The sequence below is a fragment of the Brachionichthys hirsutus genome, unplaced genomic scaffold, assembly GCF_040956055.1.
Source record: "Brachionichthys hirsutus isolate HB-005 unplaced genomic scaffold, CSIRO-AGI_Bhir_v1 contig_724, whole genome shotgun sequence".
Lineage (NCBI taxonomy): Eukaryota > Metazoa > Chordata > Actinopteri > Lophiiformes > Brachionichthyidae > Brachionichthys > Brachionichthys hirsutus.
The window spans coordinates 58,482-80,799 of NW_027180509.1; the positions used below are offsets into that span (position 1 = coordinate 58,482).

Consider the following 22,318-nt stretch of genomic DNA (forward strand, 5'->3'; position numbering starts at 1 on the left):
GCATTTATAACACTGGCAGCCTTTACACACAGTCCACACAAGCAGGCTGATCCAGAAGTAGCAACTGGACTTCAAGGCTATTACTTGTGTCTGTGACTGAGGGTTTTAGGTGTCGGGGTGTTTAGTGTTCGCTGCTTCACGAATAGCTGTGGGGCTGTAAATGCCTCACCAGGAGAACAAGTCAATGTGAAGGTATAAATGCACTGAGGAGTCCGTTTCTGCCATGGGTCAGCGCTCGGTCAGCGTGGTGAGGCTGCATCCATCCATGCATGGATTCACACACACCCATGTATGAATAAATAAGGACAATCAGAATACCTTATTGATCCCAGCGGGAAATTCCGGCAAATGCGCACTTTTTTTAGTGCAGTACATGTATTAAAAAGACAGTCCTACCTAAACATAGTCCGCTTTCTGCGTAGTAACCAGCCGGACAGGTGGACAGACAGTGGCCAAGATGGAGGAAGGCCTTTGGCTCCCTGCAGCTGTCGCAGTGGTGAGGAGTCCCTGAACATGTCAGGCAGTCGTCATGGCACTGAACTGAAAAGAAATAAAGGATTAAAATCTATTATCATTTTAGTAATAGTCAGTTTTATACATTTAATGAAAAGGAAACAAACACACACACACATGTCAACATCAGGTCACTGGAAAACTTGAAGTCATTCGCTCTGACTGCCTCAATGACAAACACATTTTGACATTCAATTTTATACAAATGCTAAATAGATTTGGTTCTGGAACTCGGTTAGTAGAGGCAGCTCACAAACACACTGATTCACTTATAATCAAATATTCTACTCCAGCCGGTACATCTGATTGAACAGTCAGACTGTGTTTGTGACGCTGAAGAAGTTCTGTGATGAAGAAGTGTCCCTCCTGGGAAGTTTGAGTAGATCCCGAGGCTTCTCCCATCAGCAAGCAGCTCCACTGGTGCATTTATTTGAAATGCAGTGATGAGCGTTCCCAACCCACACTGGTTCCCAGTTGGTAAGACCTTTTACCGGAAACTCATGAGCAAGCCTTTGTCTTTGCCCACCAAATAAACTTTCGTTGTCCGATCCAGGGGTTGCATGTAGAAAACATGCAGATTTTATATCACTGACTGGGCACAGTTGTCACTGAAAGCAAGCAACCAGTTACTGAGCATTATCTGATTCTTTACCACACAAAGCTCTGATTGGTCAGTTGTGTTCTGCATGGAAAAGATTAACGAGTAAAAAAATAAAAAATAAAAAAAAAACAATTGTGAGAAGCCAGAATAAAGTTTCCAACATTTAAAAAAAAGTCAGCACACATTGATAAGCTCTACAATGAACATGTAAGAAAGAGACACGTGATGTAAAATCAAACCCATGCTGGGTTTTTTTATTCTCCTGAATAAATAGGAATCTAATTAATAAAATAAAATGATAGAAGGTGCATTATACATGTGAACATCCCGAGGTCGACTGGGCGTAACAATTAAGTTATTAATAACATAGATAAATGAATAAAGGCGTTAGGATAACATTTTATTTTGAAGAAACCTTTTGAAAACTTCCTCAGAGTCTGAAAAACTTGCTCTGGGTTTGTGTAAGTTTTTGTTTTGTTTTGTTTTAAACTAGGAGAGTTCTGATGTCATAGATAGCCTGTGTTTATTATGGAGAGCAGCAGCTACAATTCAGCATGAAATTCGATTCACGTATGAAACAATATGGAGGAGAAGGTCACAAAGCTTCACAACGCTTCAGAGTGACGGATGTCTTTGTGGATCCTTTGAAGATCTGTCTGACTTTTTCCAAACTAAAAAATACACGTTTCAGAAATTACAAATGTCACCAGGCATGACAGAATTGAGGATGGCAAGCTGGATTGTGGAGCGAATGATTCAAGAGGCAAACGATAAGAGTCTGCTCTCACTAGATTGCACGCCGACTGCTTCATTCATTATGAATTTTGGGGTAAACCTCGCTGTAAAACCGTGACAGAGGGATCTGCAAAATGTGATGACTGTAGCCATGTTTCCCCTCTTCCTCTGTCTAGCAGAGGAAGAGGGGAAACAATGCTGACGAAAAGAGTTGATAAGAATGGGAGAAAAAAGGAGATGAGAATTCAACAAATAAGAGCGTCAGCGTCATGTTCTTAGAATCCCCATTTCTCTCGTATTGCTGCCTCCCGTTATTACATTTATCTGTCTTCTTTCTCCTTTACAGCATCATTTTCTCTTTCACATTCACATTCTCTTTCACCAATAACCCTTTCGTTTCACCCCGCCATGCTTTTCCCCTCACAGAAAGAGGGGTTTAAGAAGGAGAAAATAGAGTGGGAAAAGTGGGATATTGAGAGAGATACTTAGAAGGCTATGCTCTGGCCCACCGACAGGCTTATAGAATCATGTGTCGGGTGTTTATCTTTCTATTCAATGGTTCAGTTAACAGTAATCAAATCCGTGCAAAGTCTGCTTTAGACGGTTTCCTTCATGCATTGTCTCTGCATCGAAGGCGATGTCTCCCAAACAATTCACTCCTGAATATTCTACAGCAGAAACAAATGAGTACATTTTAACACAAACTCCACCTGACGAGTTACAAGATCATTTTACTTGCCATGACAGCTGAGAGTGAATCGTGATTGGATTTTTGTCCTCTTGGGGATGAAGCCACATTACAGCAAGTTGAGTATTCAAACGCTTTTGACGCAAACCAGTGTTTACAGAAGGCTGCCTTGAGGCTCAAACACTGCATTTTAATTTCCTTGTGTTCATCGCAAGAGCGAATCCCTGAAGCACAAAATTAAAAACTGCAGCTAGGCTTAACACCAAAAGGTAGAGCAGAGTAGATAATCCCAAGGTGTTGCTTCAGGCGTAATTAACTGCACAGAGACGCCTGATTTAGACGAACGTCTGATGAGAAACCGCAGATGGGTGAAGGATTGACAGGGATGTTGTTTTTCCACTCAATGTCAGGAAAGTGAAAGGACAAACTGTGAACTGGCAATTGTAGTCGTTGTTAGTAGAAGCTTGACCTCTTGCTACCTGCCACGGCGCCTTCTTGGAGAATAAGTGAGCTGCCCAGCCACAGCCGACGTTTAGCAGGACTGGGCTGGTGATTTGGGAGGATTTCACAGCCCGATGCCAGTAGACACACTGCACTACTGCCAGAGCCAGAGGCCGGCCTGTGTGTTTTCCTATGCAGCAACCTCTCCTGTCCTCTCAGATCCTCCTCCTGCAACCAGTTCATTCCAGTCACCTGTGCTCCGGGCGTCACCTGCAACTCATCTCCCATCAGCTCATACTCTATTTAGCCTCTGTTAATGCCAGATTGTTAGTGACGTGATCCTACTTTCCAGCACTCTTCCTGAACCTGCCTGCCTGGCTGTGCACCGACCCATTGGATTCGTCTGCCTGGTTGATCTGATTTGCCTGATTTCTGAATGCTGCCTGTTTTCTTGGACCTTCCCTTTGCCTGTCCCTTCAGATCTGTCTGCTGGATTGATCCAAATTGTGTTAATTAAAATAGATGAAACTAAAGTTCATTTCGTGAACTAAGGTTCACATTAACAGCCTTTCATATGAGACCTGAACTGAACTGTAAATCTGATGCATATTTCTCTACAACATTTAGCTTCTGCAGAAAGTGTGTTATATAAGGAAGGGTAAGAGGAGGAGGAGGAAGAGGAAGAGGAGGCTGATGAAGGTTAAAAGAGCTTGATGGCTGATATGACCTCCTCTGCAAAGAGTTTGGGGATTAGAATCTTAAAATTATTTTACACCAGTGGCTGACAGAAAGAGCTCCTTAGAGACAAATAATCCTGAGTGAAGGACGTTCCATTTCATTCATCTTCACTCAGCGGTCTCCATCGTGACTCCATTAGCTAACGCTTCACACATTGGCCTCAAGGATGAAGTAAAGATTGATTTACATGAACCTTCAGGACTCTGTAAAAGGACCCAACAAAGGTCTAAAGCACTATTACTGCAAAAGGAAAGAATCGTACATTTTTCTAGTATATTGGCAATTTATTTTAACCTCAACAATCATTAACATAAAGGTTTATGGGACACCGAATCACAGAATCACGACTCGAATGTTAAACAATATTAGGTAAGATGAGCAAATGCTTTATAGTAGACGTTTAACCTGAGAAATAACTGCTAACATTTCTCTGAGCTGAATCAGTGTTGTACACGGCCAGATCAATCAGAGCTGTCAGAACTTTTCAGGCTGTCGTCAGATGATGAGGAATCTCTTCGCTTAGTGTAACATGGGCTGTCATCATTTCATGGTTACTACATTCATCTTCTGCAAATACAAATCAGAATGTCTATAAAACTACACAGCAAGATTTGTTGCTGCTGTCTGATATCTGACAACTATACTTTTAAATAAATATAAACATGAGATAGACATTTTCCAACTGCTTATTTTTTGGTTGAGATTTTACAACAGAGTTCTGTTACAGTTAGAGGAACGCTACGTACGTAGTCCAGTCATGACTCTAAACTAAATGAAACAAAGTTACGGTAGTTAAAATAACAGCAAAGCTACGCTCTAATATGTAGCTCAATTTACCTTACATTTCTCAGATGTCGCTTGTTTTTTAACATTTTTGCCTAATACTATTTTGTGTTTTTTAGGTTTGTTTGTTTAAATTTTGAAATGAAAAATGTTCCTAACAGTAAAACTTAAAAAAGCAACAACAAGAAAAACCTGTTCCTCAAACTCTTGAGGGTTAGAATAAGCTAAATAGGGGAAAAAATACACAATTTATTATAGTCAGTTATTGTGTTGTTGTTATTTCCCTCTTCCCGCTGACAAAGGTTGACAGAAAGTGGAAAGATGATTAAAAAAAATATGTGAATGAATTTTCATTTGTTCAAACTAGAATTGAGTTAATAATTTTAATAAAAGCGTTTGATTTAACTCACTACTCATTACTTCACTACCTGACAGTTACTTTTAGTTTTTTAAAGTTGATATTAATGGTCAAAATAAATGAATATGAGGAAGAGCAAATAAAAGGAAAAAAACTACATATTTAATTAAATTAGAAGCAAAATAATGTTTAAATTAAATTCAAAGTTATAAGCAGTGAAAAACTGAGGGAAGGTTCTATTGATTTGATTTGACTGTTTCTGCTTCAACACAGAGCGAAGCTCGGCCAGTGCTTCCACCAGCCCCAGGACAAGAAGGGTAACAACTGGCTCTAACTGGGGCTCTAATTTACAGATACAAACATAGACGCCCAACACATTGACTAATCCATGATAGATGTGGTATCAAGGATGTAAGAAAGGACCAGGTCTGGCACAGCAATGTTTCAGGCGTTACACACCAGACACACAAACAGCTGCGCTCAGCATCATCAACATCAACGACTAACCTTGATGACATTCCGGGCAGCACTTGCCCTCCCGGGTGATGGCCAGGGTACCCTGGGGGCAGGTGGGGCAGGAACGCAGATAACAAGTCACATGGGCATCACGGCACTCACACTCCCGGCAAGAGCTGTCTGTCCATTGAGCCAAGTCCTGACAGAGAAAGGGAACGTCCAGAGAAGGAATGAACGAGGAGGAGGGAGGAGGATAGACATCAGTGAAAAAGCAAGTTTACACACTTTGTCAGGGCTGAATTATTAACCTGAACATCAGTCTCTATAAGGTGAATGCTAAAAAGCAGTATTCAAAAGTAACCCAAAAAGAAACCCTGACGACTTTTATACTCTCTTTAAAAGCAGAGTGAAGAGACGGAGGCCCGCCAAGGACAGGCAGTCAGTCAAAGCGTACAAACGCCACATAAAACTTGCTTTATGCCAATAGTGATATGTTTTATGTGAATCACAGCAGATCTTTTTTCTAAACAATATGATAGCAGGTCAAGGCTCACAAGGATGATAATAGTGAATGCAAAACCAAAAAGCGTATTCTCATTGTCAGAAAATGGTTTATCGCAGGGCTGGCATTCGCAAACCATTTGTAGTGAAGGACAAAACTTTCTTGCGTAAAAAACTGGAATCCTTGAGCTAAAAGGGAAAGTTAATCTGCAGCCAGGGAAGCATTGTCGTTGCAAGGCTTCACCCGCATGGTGGTGTAAAAGATGAGGAACATGCGTTCAGTCCGTCTGTTCCCTCACAATCTACCATCATATGACATCTACCCATTAATTTGCATGGAAAATTATCGTGTTATTCTTTCATTCAATAGTCAGCATTGCTGTCATATCTGTACACTTACAGGAGTCTTTACACGCTGAGACTAATATTTGATTTGAATGTGTAAGCAAACTGTCTTGTAACTAACACAGGTTTGGAGCGGCTTATAGGGGGAATTGCATGCTGGATCTATTTCTTGACAAGATAATTTAAATCAGGAATCACTGTCATAAACCTGCCTTTTTGAAAACGCTGGAAAGAGACCTGCATGTATTGATATGTGTATGTGCGATGAGAATGCAGTATCCGTCTACCGGTGGAATGAATTCCTCAGGGAGACAAAGACAAGTCTGTTGGAAAGGGATAATAGCACTCTCTGCAAGAACTCCAAGGCTCAGGATTGGCTGACCGTCCTGCAGCATCTCCCCTCCGGCTGAGTATGTGAAAAATTCAAGCCTTTGCTTTCTGGATTCAAGAACTGGCCTATAAATAATGAAGCTGATGCAAAAAAATGTGTAATAGATACTTGTTAAAGGCTAAACAAAGAAATGTGATGGCGCCGTCTTAAACACACATTTAATTCTTGTCTCATTGCAAATTTCATTCCTTGTGTTAAGACTTTGTACTTATATATTTATATCAGCTTAATACTGATATATTTGTTTGTTTCTGTCGTGCACTTTTTGTCACGTTTCTTTTTCTTCTTCTGAGGGATGGTATCCGACTGACGAACACAGTTTGGATCTCTTCGCTGTGGGAGTTTTTCTCATTTTTATGCACAGACACAAAGTCAAATGTTGATCTGCGACAGAAGTACCTTGTACGATTTTCCTTCGGATACACAGGAAGGCTTCACAGAAGAACACTCTGGGCAGCACTTCCCCAGTAGGTGAATGAGCTCAGAGCCCTAAAAAGTAGGAAAACATAGATTAAAATTTTATTTTCTGCCATTCATTGAGATAATTTAATAATGCAAATAACTAGGAAAACCATTGTGAAACATAACAGCACAATAAAGTATGACAGGAGACAGCATAACAAAAGACACCTTACCCATAAACAGTGTTTCTGTAACATATATGTTAATGAATGATTATTTTTCACAAGACTAAGCTCATTTATCCACATGAAATTTAGCAGAAATCATCAGTCAAATTCTGTGTAGTGCATGTTATTTTCAGTACATGCACTTCAAAAAATGTACTGCCAACACTGGACAAAATGTGTCCTAATTTAATACAGATACAGAATGATAAGGTTTAAAAATCAGAAGATAAAACTCTGTTTACAGCCTTTAAAAAAAACCCGGATGTAGAATGAAAAGATTTAAAAAAACAATCTGACTTCCACATATTACAAACGTATTACTGTACACCACTAATGCAACTGAGCCGACCACCTTCTTCTGCCCATTGTCAATAAACCAGTAAACTACCTTTATTTGGATCGTCTTGGGCCGTCACAGCAGGGCGACCTTGGTCAATCCAGAGCTGGATGAATGTCGGTGATGCTACTGACAGCTCACGACTGTAACCAGCTGTTATTTAGCCACGTTACACATAAATAAACGAGGCCTTGCTGGGTCCTGGCAGCTACATATTACCAAATCTGCTTTACTCAAGACAACATTTCAAAAGGTGCTGCCTAGATGTGGCACTTAAGGGATAATGGCAACCATGGGGCCCTGTGATGAGCTGGCGTCTCATCCGGAGTGTACCCCTCCTCTCGCCCACAGCCTCCGGCAACACCCGCGACCCGCAAGGCGGATAAGCGGCTGTAGACGAGGCGATTTTTATCATCTCGTCGAGAAGAGGATGGATGGATGGATATAGGTAACCATGGGAACACTGGCTAAAAGCCTTCATAAATTAAGAAATGATTAAATATTAGTATTAAAAGAAAAAAAAAACATCCACTCCAACATCTCAAGTCTGATAATGATCTAATCACACGAAGGTGACAGCTGTTGCTTCTGTTCTGTTCATGTTGTGTTACACTTGCTAAATTGAAACGTGTGATGCATTGAGTCAAAAGATTCCAAATGAGACATGAGGGTGATGTAGATGTAACAGAGTGATTTCTGTGTGTGATTTCTATTTATTTATTGCTGCGGTGCTCAGCTCCACAGAGATCATTATGGTTTCAGCTTGCATTTCGATGTGCTTCATCTAAACTGAGTGAATTATCTGTGATGGAAGCAGTCAACCTCGCAACCACTAATGATCACCCTGTCTCCAATTCCGCCCCCCAAACCCAGTCTGAATTCACTCTTAAATACCAATGAAGGTGATAGCATCAGACCTTCAGCACTGGTACGTTTTGATGCAGTAAATGACACAGACTGCAGCAATCTGCCAACAAATTTACTGCGACACCTTATTATTTTATAGTATTATAGTATTGAGGTTGTAGTATTGAAGTCAGTGTGAGATCCAGCATACATAGATGACCCTGTGATAGACCCCTCTGATCCACGGATGATGTTCCACACTCACGTAATGAAGTTTAATCGATCTAATAATACTTAGAAGCAACATCTGGACTTGACAGTGAGATGAGGAACAGAGAAGTTTCCATCTTTTTCTGTCAGGCTCACCTGTGGGCATTCCAGACGTGCACACTCGGCCCTACGGCAGACGACCTGACCACGGTTGCAAGTGCAAAACTCGCAGCCCGTACCGTTCCACATGTCGCCGTGGTAACGCACCACTCCCTCATACAGGCAGCTTCCTTTGGCAGTGGCGCATTCATCACAGCACTGACCAGCACGCTTCGCTTTGGTCTGACCCTGAGAGGAAGTAGCACAGAGAGTGTAGGTTGTGTGTTCTGTATCATACAAAATGACTTGAAGGAAGGAATAAGAAACGAGCTCCTAATAATATGTTTTCTGTGTGTGTGTAAAAATATTATTTTTAAGGCAGTGATGTTCTAATGAAATCACGGCAACATTTATTAACAAAAGTGTGGAGAAAATAATTAGCACATCATTTTTTCTCCTTGAATTTCTGAGTGGTGGTTTAAAGGCATGTGGAGTCCTCCTCTGAGATCCTCTTTTTGCATTGCTGTCTCGTCTTTCTTTTTTACTACCTTCTGTGGAGGGAATGGGTTGTTAAAACACCCTCAGCCTTGCTGAGAGCAGTGACTATTTTTATTTGAAGTTTTAGTTTAAAGTTTAAAAGCGGATATGAACTATGTGTGACAAAGCAAAATTCTCCAGAAAGGTTTCTACTGGCTTGACAGCGGGAGTCTGATAAGCTGCTCCTCCAAGCATTTCGTTTTCATCGTTTTAATGAAGAGAGAATAAAGTCTGAATTCTGGACCTTTGATTAGTGTGGATGTGTCTTTAATGATAAAAGACTGAAAATAGGCTTAAAACAATTTCTGTCTTCCTATTTATCAGAACATTCACGGTTTAAACATTTTACACTTTTTAAAATATACCGTAAAGGGGCTCTCAGAAGGTTTTAAATTTTACATAACACTGAGTCATCATTATGGCTTTCCACCAAAGTTCATCACCATCATCTAACCACTGTATGAAGATGCTACCTATCAACTGTGGGACAGGACAGGTCAAGCCCCAATTGAGACCGACATCAAGAAAAGAAAATGGGGATGGATCGGGCAAACTCTACGAAAGCCGGCACCCAACATCACCAAGCAGGCCCTCGATTGGAACCCACAAGAAAGCGGAAAGTGGGTCGACCCAGACAAACATCAATGCTGAGGAGAAGGCCGCCGGAATGACGTGGGCAGAGCTAAAGAGAACCAGCCAAAGCCGCGTGAAGTACCAGAATATTGCTACCAGTGTTTAGACTGGTTCCCCAAACCTTGATTTTCTGACTGTTTCATTAACAATATAAAGGCTAACTTTATTCTCTATTTTATCTATTTATCAGTGACTTGCACTGGCATTAGTTAGATTTTAACTGTGTAGTAGAAGAAGAAGAAGAACATTTAAAATAAAATCATGAATACAGCAGAATGTGTGTGTGAAACAACTTACCTTTTCGCAGGTGAAGGACTGGCAGGTATGTGTGTGGCATTTAGACTGACCCCGGTCACACACACATGTGGTGCAGGCAGTCTTCTGCCACTGCTCGCCATGCTGCCAAGATACACACACTTAGACCACCCTCAAGCTGCAAACACACACACACACACACACACACACACACACTGTCTACCTACCTGGTGTGGCTTGCCAGCAGACAGACAGGGGTTGGACATGCACTGAGGACAGCACTGGCCCGGCTGGATCACTAGGTTCTCATGCTGAATAGAAAAAAGGTTTTGTGTGTGAGAATCCATTAACAGAACCAAATGAATCTCAAACAGATAAGCCGCAGTGTTTATTATCACATTCCACTTCATTATAAAATGGGATTTGACATGAAAAGTAGTCAACAGGTGTGACTCTATTATTGAAAGGGAAGACGAGCACCTAATCAACCATGCTAGATGGAGTGGGACAGAAAACAAGGTCAGCATTGTCTTATATGTCTATATGGAAGACTTCTATTTTCAGTCTGTGGAGAGGAATATAGGTAGGGAATAGATGTTTTTCTTTGATTGTGGATTTCTCTGCAAAATCAGTGAAAGTGTGTCAGACTGGTGCTTCGTGCATAAAAGGCCTTTTGGCCATTGAAGGAACCGCCTGATAATTGGTTAGGCCTTCTGAATCGGAACAAAGGACACAGAAAGGACCAGAAACAGAAGCACCGCTGCTGTCAGTGTGACCGTAGCAAAAATGGAAATACAGGGGCTCGACAACACTTCTGTATTTCCAGGGACTCACTGGTTTGCAGGAGACTTGCTGGCACTCTGCAACGGAACACTGGACTTCCCCGTTGCTGCAGACGCATCTGGAACAGTGGCTGGGTTTCCACTCTTCGCCGTCTCTGAACACGCTCCCCTGCCAGGAGCAAGACTCTGAAACACACACGTAGTTTAACACAAAATGAGAAACCTGGGAAAAGGGGTGCCAGGTAATGAGCTGACTATTCAAGCATTATTTGCACTCGCGATCATTGAATTACAATGGGGGGGTGGGGCTGATACTCAGTAACTAATTAGCCGCTCACCACTGGGATGAATCATACCAGCTCCAAGACATCATTATGTCATGATTAACTTTCCAGCTCTGCCCTTTCTGTTCTGTGCACTCTAAAAGCTCAGGGTTTGCAATGACAACATCGGTTCTGATACAAGACGCCACACACCGCGACCCGTGGGACACGAGCACCTGAGCGATCTCACACCAGGAACTGCTAAATAATAAATGTGACAATGCTGCTGAATCTGGAGTGTTAAGGGAAGTGAATTAATCTCCGCAAGGCAAAACAGCATGCATAATGGGGTTTGTCTCCAGAGAAAGAATGATTCATTGAACAGAATTACTGTTATTTATTTAAGAAGTCGGTTTCTCTTGTGTCGGTGATTTGAAATCATTCGGTCTCTTGCTGCACCAGTGCTTTAGGAGCATCAATCTCTGTCAGTTGGATAAAAGAACTAACCAAACACTTTAAAGACTTGAAGAGAGCAGAAGCTCCAATTTACGGAAAAAAAGAGGAAGTGAGCTAATGTGAGGTGTTCATGGCTGTGGCTGTGGCTGGTCTAAAGTCTATGGTAAATGCCGTTTAGTACAGTCGTCGTCCGACTTCATGCCGCACAGGTCTGGTTTTTGTGTGTCTGATTACAAGGTGTTTTTTACCACATACCGGAAATCGAGCGAGTGTATAACAGTTTTGCGGTCTCACTCCCCGATGTCTCCTGATAGAAAATTGTCTCCGTCTACTCCTCGTTCACAGAATCACGGTGCAGCATAATATACTTACGGTATTTTAACATGGGCCGACTTACGACCAAGTCGGCATACGACAAAACCCTCGGAACCAATTGTGGCCGTACGTCGACGAGCCCCTGTATTTCCATGGACCCTTTGCTAGGTCAACAACACAATATGAGTGTAATGTAAGACATGAGGTGTATAATGGTTGTATTTAAACTCTTAATCGATACACGCGAGTTCTGCGTCCAGAGTGTCATTCCCTTTGAGGGTCAGTTGCTCCAAAGCGGCACCCTTCTTCGCTGAGGGATAATTGGTCATGGATTCTCTGTCACCACCTTCTAACTATTCCATTCGACTGCATGCGAGCAAGTGCATCAATATTTATTCGAGGAAGAGGGGGGGCTGCTGCGTGTGCAGGTCAATCAAGTAGGCCAGGGTATGATGCAGGTGGATAAAACAGCATATCGTATCTCATAGAATCATTGCATCACCTGACCACACCTGTGGGTGCTCAATGTGACAACGCTTACTGCATTGGGTTATATGTGGTATAACCATGTCTGGGTGTGCTAATAAATTGAGTTGCGCTGAATTATAGATGTGCTTATGCATTTTGCACGAAACTACATTGTGGCATTTTCTTTTTCCTTCACCGGTGTGCTCTTCTTCAGTTGGCATCAACACACAAGTAGAAAGTAAGATCACCATCAACAGAGAAAAATGGAATGACCTCACCTCCACCGCGGCCACACTTGGGGCAACACTCTCCAGGTGAGGTGAACGGCTGCTGGTCTGCAGGACAGGTGAGAGACGGGCAGGGGCGGGCATCGCAGGACGCATCCCCTCTGGAGCAAACACACACGGTGCAGGGCGAGGGACTCCACTGGCTGCCGTGCTGTGGAAACCGGACAAACAGACAATTACATACAGACACACTAACCACTGGAAAATAAAGGAATAAGAAAAAAAGGCTGGAGGATGGAAAAGCTGTTCTGCTCTCTGTGGAATTTACAATCTCAAATCACAGAACAGAATGGGAATGGGGGGGGGGGGGGGGGGTAATAAAATGAGTTGTAGTAAGTTCATATTACCATCAAATTACATTAACTTCAAACACGATTACTGATATGCTGAATTTAGTACATTAAGTTGTTTCAGCAGGTCTGGGGTTCACTGCAACGCCCATTGGAGGCACGCAGTGAGTGTGACGAGATGACAGAACTAGATTAGCGGAACCCATAGTTACGCAACCATCTGGGTGTTAAATAGAGTTCCATACCCATCTCTTATACATCGGCCTGTGGATGAATGAATTCAGTGTGGTTCTTTGACTCTAAATGAGATATCAGCGTTGCCTACAGTCGGACGGACAGAGGCAAGCAGCCGGCTTCACTCGCTTTCTGAGGCATCCGGCTGGGAAACCTGCAGCAACACCTTCTTTGGCCTGTCGAGTTAAAATGTGTCATTAAATGGATTTTTAATGGAGATGTGTTCTTGATTTCTATGGGAAACAACAAGCAAGTATTTGATGCTTTTTGTATTAAATATTGAAAATAGGCGTCTGTCAGATTTTTGCCAAATGATGACTCTCCAGGGTGCTGACTCTGTCTGTGTTCTGAATATCCAGAGGCAAAAAGGTGAAACTCATAATCTGAAATACTTTCAGATACAAAATAGTCAGCTACTGGTAGAATTAAAATCCTTAATATTGCAAGTATTCCTAAAAGCATTGGTTAAATAGGCTAAACGGACAACTAGCCGTACATCATCCATTGTGACGTGGGGAAACGCGTCCTTCTGGCAAAGGAGCAGAGGTGAAGATGCAGTCAAGAAGGAGCCGTTTCACCAGTGGACTGAAAGCCAGTGGAATCTCCGAGCTGGTTCTTGTCAGATCCCCACTGCAGTGGATCTTCTCTCAACACTCTTTCCTGTCTGTCTTTGGATCAGAGAGAGGATGGGCTTTCCAGCTCCAAAGACAAGATATGAGTAAACCTGAGATTGGATTTTGGTCATTGGTGAGAGCCTCAGGAAATAAAATGCTGCAAGACAATGAGCTGTCCTCCATCAAGTTGGACTGGCAGGTGATATATTGTAGGAGGGCTTCCTCTGTTTTGTGTGTTGTATTATAGAATTGCAATCAAACACTTTAGGGGTAAGTCACTTACTCCATGAATGGATCCTTCATGCTTGCAGGCGCCCTGGGAGGAGACACATTCCGGGCAGCACTTGTTAGCGGGAATCCTCAAACGGTCACCCTTTGAAGAAAGACGTAATCATGAATATTCACAGAAGCTGTGGGAGAACTGCGTGAACACGCACATAACAAAAACCTTTTAATCCACATCAGATCAGGTGGGATTCAATGGAAATAGAATGACTAGTAGAAATTATACTGGTAGAACTTATTATAAACCAAATGTATTTGATTACGTCAATAAATAACTGTTCATTGCAGACATCTACATTTTCATACATTATTGATATCGGAAATGACATTTCATACAATTTTCATGTCATTATTATGAATGCATTCAAGTATTAATTTGTTGGCTTAACATTGCAGGAAAGTAACGTCATATAATTGGAACACAATTATAACTCACGGAAAGGATATTCAGAACTGCAATAATTATATTTGAGCTATCTATGATTTCCTTCAGAACTGGTTAGAATGAAAGGCAACACAGAGGACACAAATCATCCAACCAGCATGAATACAAATCAATTAGTCTATCCAGGTGAAACACATGGCACAACCGGACAAAAATAATAATGAAAACATAGGGATCTAATGTATGATGCGTGCATTAAAATACACATTACAATGATTCCACATGCAGCCCCTCAGCTGGGGCCGAACGTCTACTAGGAACCAGATCGGAGACGAGTAAAAGCTAGGAAACTGCTAATGTGCTGTTTCTTCATGACTAAAAAAGAAATGGAACGGGAACAGAAGCAGTGGAAAAACACAATTTGTATAATTTGAGAAAAAAACGATCCCAAAAGAGCTTCAGAAGAGAACCTGACTGGAAGTGCAACAAATCAGCAGCAGAAGACAAATCACAAGTGAACAGGCAGTAAAGCAATAAATGAATGGATAAGCAGCAGTAGATGGGGGGGAATTGAGATTAGCAGTTAGTTTGTCATGAACACCCAGAGGCCTCACGTTGTTCTCGAATCATGAATCATGTAAACACATAACATTTTAATATCAAAGTAAAGTAGAATGAATTCAACTGACTGATTTCTGACAGCATCGGACAAATCCATCTCTCCCAGCAGCAACTTTATTCTTAAGTAGTTCATTTACCACTGGAGCGCTGCATTCCTATATTCCGAAGGTTTTCTATTGCCAGACAATAAAAGATAAGTTATTCATGCCGATGCTATTTCTGACACAGCACTTTGTCATCTCGGTGATAGCATATAAATAGGTATTAAAGCTATATATGTGCTGTAATTATAGCGTTGGTAAGAATTGAGAAATTTAACTGTCAAGCTGAATGTATGGAAGAATGGAATGGCAATAATGTAGGACTGAATAATGAGCCAACATTTTTGTGACATTTTTGGAGTTTAATTTTAACAATTCATGAAAAGGAAAATAAATCTCAATCTGAGCTGTTACCATGTGCCAATTAGCTCATGAATAAAATTGAAAAAATCTGCTTCTGAAAGAATATATATTTGATATATGCAGGTTCTGACATCTCTGATAGGAAGATCGGCTGCTTTTATGCCATACAGCAATTAAACAATAACAACCAAAGTTTGATTTGTCCATTTTCAGATATGTTATGGGTACAGTACAGATCATGACAGCTATAAGACACTGAAGCTTGTAGCTCACGGCATTGGGTTTCAAAGGAAAGCCCTACAGTCAGAGAGAGGCAGAGGATTAAAAACCTTGGCACCATAGCACTGCATTGGTGTCACATTATAAGAGCTATCTAATTAGAGGGGTACACACACACACACATCTTGGTGAGCACTCATTTTTAATTAGCCTTGGGTAGCTAGCCACCAGAGTGGAATTCATTAGACATCGATTGTTGTCTTAGCTGCAGGTTTGGATTGTATTTGAGGACATCAAGAAGACGCACAGGGAGAAGGAGCCAAAAAAGAATGAAGTAAAAAAAGAGCTCAGGGAACATGTTCTACTCCCCGTGAAATCAAATGAGCTAAGAAGGTAGGCTGGAAGTGCGAGTCTGGGAGTTCTTGTCATCGTATGGTGCAATCAGCAGACTTCCCTGCACAATGGTTTTTCATTACTCACAAAGATGAGTGATTAATTAAATCCTTTAAAGAGGATCTGAATTTCAAGGTGAAGTTGGGCAAGAAAGAGAAATTAAAAGGGGACCATGTATATTCAACACCACATGTGGTATTAGGTTACTATAGCTATTATTGGTGGTATTAATAAACAACAATCCGGATTCTAGAAGGTTGATTTGCTGCGGCGACCCCTGACGGGACAAGGCGAAAGAGGAAGAAGAAGATGCTCAAGAGTGAGTGACACAAACAAACCCTTACTAAGGTCTTACTAAGGACTTCTCTCTGTAAGAACTATCCACTCTATTTTCTATCCCAACATAAAAAATAAAAAAAAACATTCTCTGTAAGTTGTCTCACCTTCTGGAAGTCACACTGTGGGTTGGGGCAGTGGATGGGGCTGCAGATGGCCACGTCGCTGTAGCAGGTACACTCCTGACAAGACTGTGGCCTCCATGAAGTGTCGTTCTGTCAACACAAAGCAGTAAACAGATATGAAACACGAACAACGCACAGCTTGATATATGTCTGCCAATTATAATAAGGCCAGTTATCACAACTTACACACACCCAATTGTCATAGTTATGATGATAGCTAAATATATGTCTGGGCATATGAATACAATAAAATGTCTCATTTGGGTTGAAATGCTGCATTTGTACATTCAAGTGCTGAAACAATAGTTGCCTTGAGAGTTGCAGGTATATAATGAGCAATCAGCATTTCCATTTGCAAAACATCTTTTGCTTCGACTGCTTAGCTTTTCCAAATTGAACTTTGTCCTTCAGAAATCTTACATGGCAGATATAGAACAGGACTATGAAATAGATTAAGGCATAACTGGTAATATTAGAGGTAATATAAATTAAAGTCACATAAAGGAGCATCAGAACTGTTTCCATGCTTTCTGCAAGTTTCTATGGTCTCTCTGGGGTCCATAACGTCTGAGTGAGGCTTTAATGTTCCAGTTTACGCCATAAGAAATTCATCTCCCATGCCGGGCTCGTATCATCCTCGATTGTTAAGGCTGTAAAACACAAAAGAATTCCTGCCGCATACGAAGGGAAACCATTTAAGGGTTGATTAAAAGCCTTGAGCACCACGGCCAACTGCACGATGACAGAGCACAGAGGCAGAAGGGCTTGAGACCACTTCAGTCACTTAATCTGCACCCTATTGCATGTCTGTTATTTGCCAATAACTCATAACACTGAGCTGAAAATGTCTTGTGGCAAGAATAAAACCAAAACAAAATCAATACTCCTGTGGCCGCACATGCACAGAAACGCCGTCTAACAGTCCATAAATCCAAGTCATCCCAATGATAAATAGCTCGCTTCACGAAGGGGATAACCACGGACAGCTGGCTTAAGGAGGGGATGATGAGCAAATGAGGAAACTTTGCTCCATGAGGGACAGAAAGTTAGACATTTTAACTGAAACTGTAGCCTCAGGTAACAGCCTGACGCTCCACATGTCCTAATAAAATAAAATATACAATAGTATATAGCAGCAGGGAGTCTATTTTGCCTGGAGCTATCCTGAAGTTCCCTGGCTGTGTGGCAGGGATCAACTTGCTATTCCCAAGTGTACAAAAGAAAACCTGTAAATGAATGTTTGCAAATGCGACTTGTAAAGGGGGACAACTAGATGTGGAAAAATAAAAGACAAAATACCACTGGCAAGAATCTGAACTAGCAGGGTGTCCTAAGATAAAGTAATAATGTATATAGGACCTACACAGGTTTACAAGGTTTTATTTGCCAGATAAATATAATGATACAATCCACACAACTTTAAAAATGCTAGAATCATACCAGAACTTCAGAGTTTTTCAAATTCAAGACATAAAAAAACACTGAAAGTTAATTTGTTTCACAAAATTAATAGAATTTTCAAAGAAAAAAGGACTTTGGACTAAATGATGAACCAAAAGTCATGCTTTTAAACAAGATGTATCTGCATGTGTATTTGTAGGTGAATTGCAGTACACTGTCATCCAGTGTACTGCATGTATTTTCATTCATATAACTGCTGCAATCTACATGGAGATGATCCTTTCCCACTAACGTTGAAGGAGCTGCGTGTGCACGTGTGTGTGTTTTTAATTGTGAGTTTGCGTATTTGCATCGCTGCACAGCTGCGGCCAGATGTGTAATGAGTTTTATGTAAGGCTAAATGTGCCATGGGAAATCTCAATGCACATTTAGGTTCCAGCTCCGATAGGAGGAGGAGGAGTAGGAAGAGGAGGTTTGACCTTCAGCAGTAATGAGAATGTGGGCATCATCTTTCTCAAGCTGTATCTTTCCCAAACGATCTATGGCCCCCTCTGACTGAAATAACAGACACCCACCACCTCGGACTATACTGACAAGGACTAACTGTTAAACAAATCTAAACTAGTTGACGTACAAACAAATTATCATTTCAAACTATTGACACCAATCTTTAAATTTTCCAGTTGTATAACCAGGTCAGGAGCTGAAGGCAGGTCAGGACAGACCACCAGAGTTTCTTGTCATAGCTCAGCATCTTTCCCTTCTGCTCCACCTGCTGGGTGGAGAAGTGAGGTGGGCCGATGGTGCACCTGACCCCCGAGGGGATGCAATCCAGCCTCAGCCTGGACAGAACAGGAACTGGACCTGTCGCTCACTATGTCCAATTGATTTAATATTTTTAATCATTTGGAAAGAAAACAGTCTTAAAAAATTGATTTGTATTTAAAACCACATTTTGATTTAATCACAGTTGTTGTTCAATGTCATTTTACATGATTATATTCTGAGATTTAATGTCTACACACAAGTATATAAATGCATACCTCAACATCGACCTCATTTGTGAGGCATGGCCCTAGATGAGCCACTGCATGATTTGCTCAATCCAATCAGAACTGCTCTTGAGCTTTATGTCACAACAACAATAAAAGAAAATGATAGCTCATCACACTTCAGATCTGAATCAGGTTTATAGACTGGTAGAGTGTTTTCATATTTGTATGTATAAAGTGAGCCCAGAGCAGTGGCAGCCAAACAGTATATAAATAATACTTGTGTTATGTTAATGAGACACAAACTACCTGTTTGCTTGAAGGTCTCTGCAGAATAAGGAACAAAAAAAACTATTTGGTCAAAATAAATAACTGATGGGGGGCGGGGGGGGGGGGAGAAGGTCCCCGTTGTGCTCGATAATTACCATCTCCCCGACACAAGTTAAGGTAGAACATAAAACACCAGTGTGACGGTGAATGAACATAAAGTCAAAGAAAAGATGCACATTCTCTCCAGGCAGAGAGATGAAGAGTTTCATTCTGAGTTGAAAACATTTCAAATTCAGGGACATAAATTCATAGAGGAGCTCAGAAGGTAGAGGAGACCCTGCACGGCTATATTTTTTTCTGCAAACATTAAACTTAAAGGAGATGTATCTGCATGTGTATTTGTAGGTGAAGTAAAATCAAAGCTTTCTTAGAACTGCAGAAGTTGTTAGCAATTTGTTTTCTTTGCAGCAAGTAAATTCTACAAATAAAAAGTATTCAAGGAGCAATTTGGTAAAAATACAAGAGTAAATTTACTGTGACAGGCACTCAGAGGTGCAGCACTTTAAACGGCTGCACCATGACAGGCAGAGGAACTGCTGCTGGGTAAAGGGTCCTCACTGCAAGGAGAAATTGAGATCAGTCTGTCATACTGAGTACGCCAATCCTTCCCAATCTCTGTTTGAATCAAGAAACAGTCAACCATACCTGTTTGAACTTAAAGGATATGAAGTTACTGTGAGGACAGCATTGCATCCCAATCATTACTATCCAATGTGATCGTAGCTGCCATGCTCTGACTAGTGGCAGTCTTCTCTTGATCAGATAAAGTTCTATTGGATTGTGATATGAAGGGAAAAGAGGTTCAAAGCAAACTCAGAATGGGCAGTCATTTCCAATTAGACCAGAACAGCAGAACTTGAGGCTGCGGGGTAATTCTCATCTTGAAGATGAATAAAAATAAATAAATTCATGGGAAAAGATTGACAGGAATTGCTATTTACAGAAAGGGTAAGATTGTGGGTGCATGTTGCACTAATGTGTATTTATATCTGCCTTTATGTATCTGTCTGACTGTTAGCAACATAACTCAAAAGGTTACTGACGGATCTTGATTTTCAGGAAATGTTGGAAACGTTACCAGGAACAGTTAATAATGGAGCTTCAGAATCTGTTCCTTAATATCTCGGTTGATTATTGACCGATGTTTATTGAATTTGACACAGTCATGTAGGGTTGAGACCTCTATATCTACACCGAATTTCATCTAGATCGGATCCAGAATGAGTTCAGAAAAAAAAATTACATTTTAACATTGAAAACCACATTTACGGATTCAAAAATCAGTTTGTGTGTAAACGTGAGCCGACAACAGTGCTAGACAAACAGTTTAAAAGTAATTTTGCTTTCACGGTTTGTGTATAAAGACACCAAGAACAATTGTTAACCTTTTGGTGCGGATCCAGAGCACCATGTGGATGGTGAAAATACAATTATGAGGGGAATGAGCTGCTTGGCGGAGGTCTGCGCTCTCTGAGTGCTTTTCTAGTTTGCTGTTTGTTAAATGACAACATTGTGCATCATGCATGCATCATGTAAACTGGGTAAAGAGGTCACTGGTGTTAATAAGAGATATGTGTGCATGCAGGCATGCCATCGGTGTCCTGTTGTGGCTCTGAGGCTGTCATTCATGAGGATATTTCTGTCTCACTGGAGTTGTATATAATTAGCCCGCAGCTAAAAGCATAGGGAACTTCAACTGGCATGAACGAGTGTCACAGCTCACAGGGCAAGTCCATTTCTGCTGACGTCTCAGAGGGATTTGCAGGAGGAGGTTGCACTCAATTCCAAATCCTTGTCCTGTTTGCCTCCCGAATAGACACCGAACAAAATAGGATTGACCCCTGGTTCGCTGTAAACACAGACCTCTTTAAGTGGTCGGGGAAGGGGAGCAAACATTTCACATTAAAGCTGAACTCACCATCACCTGACCTGCTCCCTCCTGCTCTGATGGGTCTGCACTGCAGACAGCAGGTACGACCAACCCCCCCCCCGAGAAAGATATCTGCTTCTGATGAGATTTAAGACTGATCCAGCTCAGCCAAAGAGAGTGCACATAAAGAAAAAATAGATCCATATCTTTCTCAGAGTTCATTCCGGTACAGAATATCATTTAGAGCAGAGCTGAGTGTGCTTCTTGATTTTGGACCTCTGGCTGGTAAGTTGTCGATTTGAATCTCTGGCAAACTGATATATGTGAACGCAAAAGTGAATGTAGAAAGTGTGTTTCTGAACCGAGCGACAACCAGTAGTTGTGCACTACATTTTATAATTTTAGTGGCAAAAATTCTTAACATGCAAATTTTTGCTGAACAAATCATTAAAAGGATCAGACAACTAATTATATATTTAAGGAGGATTCAAGGGAGGATGTTTGAATATTTTCCAACTTTTCCAGTTCTTGTTTTATTTTATTTTTAAACCCCCTGAATGCAAAACGTATGAGGCAATAGTTCTATTTGAAATTATCAACAATGAAAAAGATTAGTCACGTAAAACAAGCTTTCCAATTATGATTTAAAAGTTTGACTTGACGGAGAAGGGGGTTTTATTCTGACAAAGACAGGTTTCAAATTCTCATATTTATGCTATGCTAACTACTATTCATCAAGCAGAAGGAGGGCAGGGGTTCCTGCCTTCGCATCATATTCCCTGCAGTTTAGTGATAAGGAATGAAGATAAGTGGTGGACCAGAATTTGGGGTCATGATGGGAGGCTCCCAGTGAGGAGCCTGTTTGAGAATCAAGCAGGACGGAGCAGAAAATTATCCCGCAACTTTGAGTCAACCCCCCACGGATAAATAAAGAGGGAGGAAGAGCTCGTTTGCCCCCACACTGGGCTTAAATTGCAGATTCAATTAAAATCCAATCAAGCACAAAAAGGCTGAGCCAAACTTTAACAGGCCTCAGTTTTGTGCAGCTGTCAGTTATACTCCTTGAACTCATTTAAGACATGGAGACGGGTGAAGAAAGGCAGCCTGCCAGGTTAACAAAGCGTAATTGGGCTTAAATTGGCCAAGGAGCTG

The 22,318-nt window shown here is 41.3% G+C and overlaps 1 protein-coding gene across 1 annotated transcript in view; it reads right to left on the reverse strand.

Moving 5' to 3' along the window:
* The window catches only part of LOC137915724 (extracellular matrix organizing protein FRAS1-like), a gene marked incomplete at both ends in the record, with an annotated part of 74,194 nt that extends 57,531 nt beyond the window's left edge, over nt 1-16,663 (reverse strand). The window contains 10 exons of the mRNA XM_068758842.1: nt 397-540; nt 5,365-5,512; nt 6,950-7,039; nt 8,729-8,920; nt 10,139-10,240; nt 10,324-10,407; nt 10,931-11,064; nt 12,659-12,818; nt 14,089-14,178; nt 16,556-16,663. Coding sequence (XP_068614943.1) covers nt 397-540; nt 5,365-5,512; nt 6,950-7,039; nt 8,729-8,920; nt 10,139-10,240; nt 10,324-10,407; nt 10,931-11,064; nt 12,659-12,818; nt 14,089-14,178; nt 16,556-16,663 — 1,252 coding nt within the window. The remainder of the gene's footprint in view (nt 1-396; nt 541-5,364; nt 5,513-6,949; nt 7,040-8,728; nt 8,921-10,138; nt 10,241-10,323; nt 10,408-10,930; nt 11,065-12,658; nt 12,819-14,088; nt 14,179-16,555) is intronic.
* Between the last annotated feature and the right edge of the window lie 5,655 nt (nt 16,664-22,318).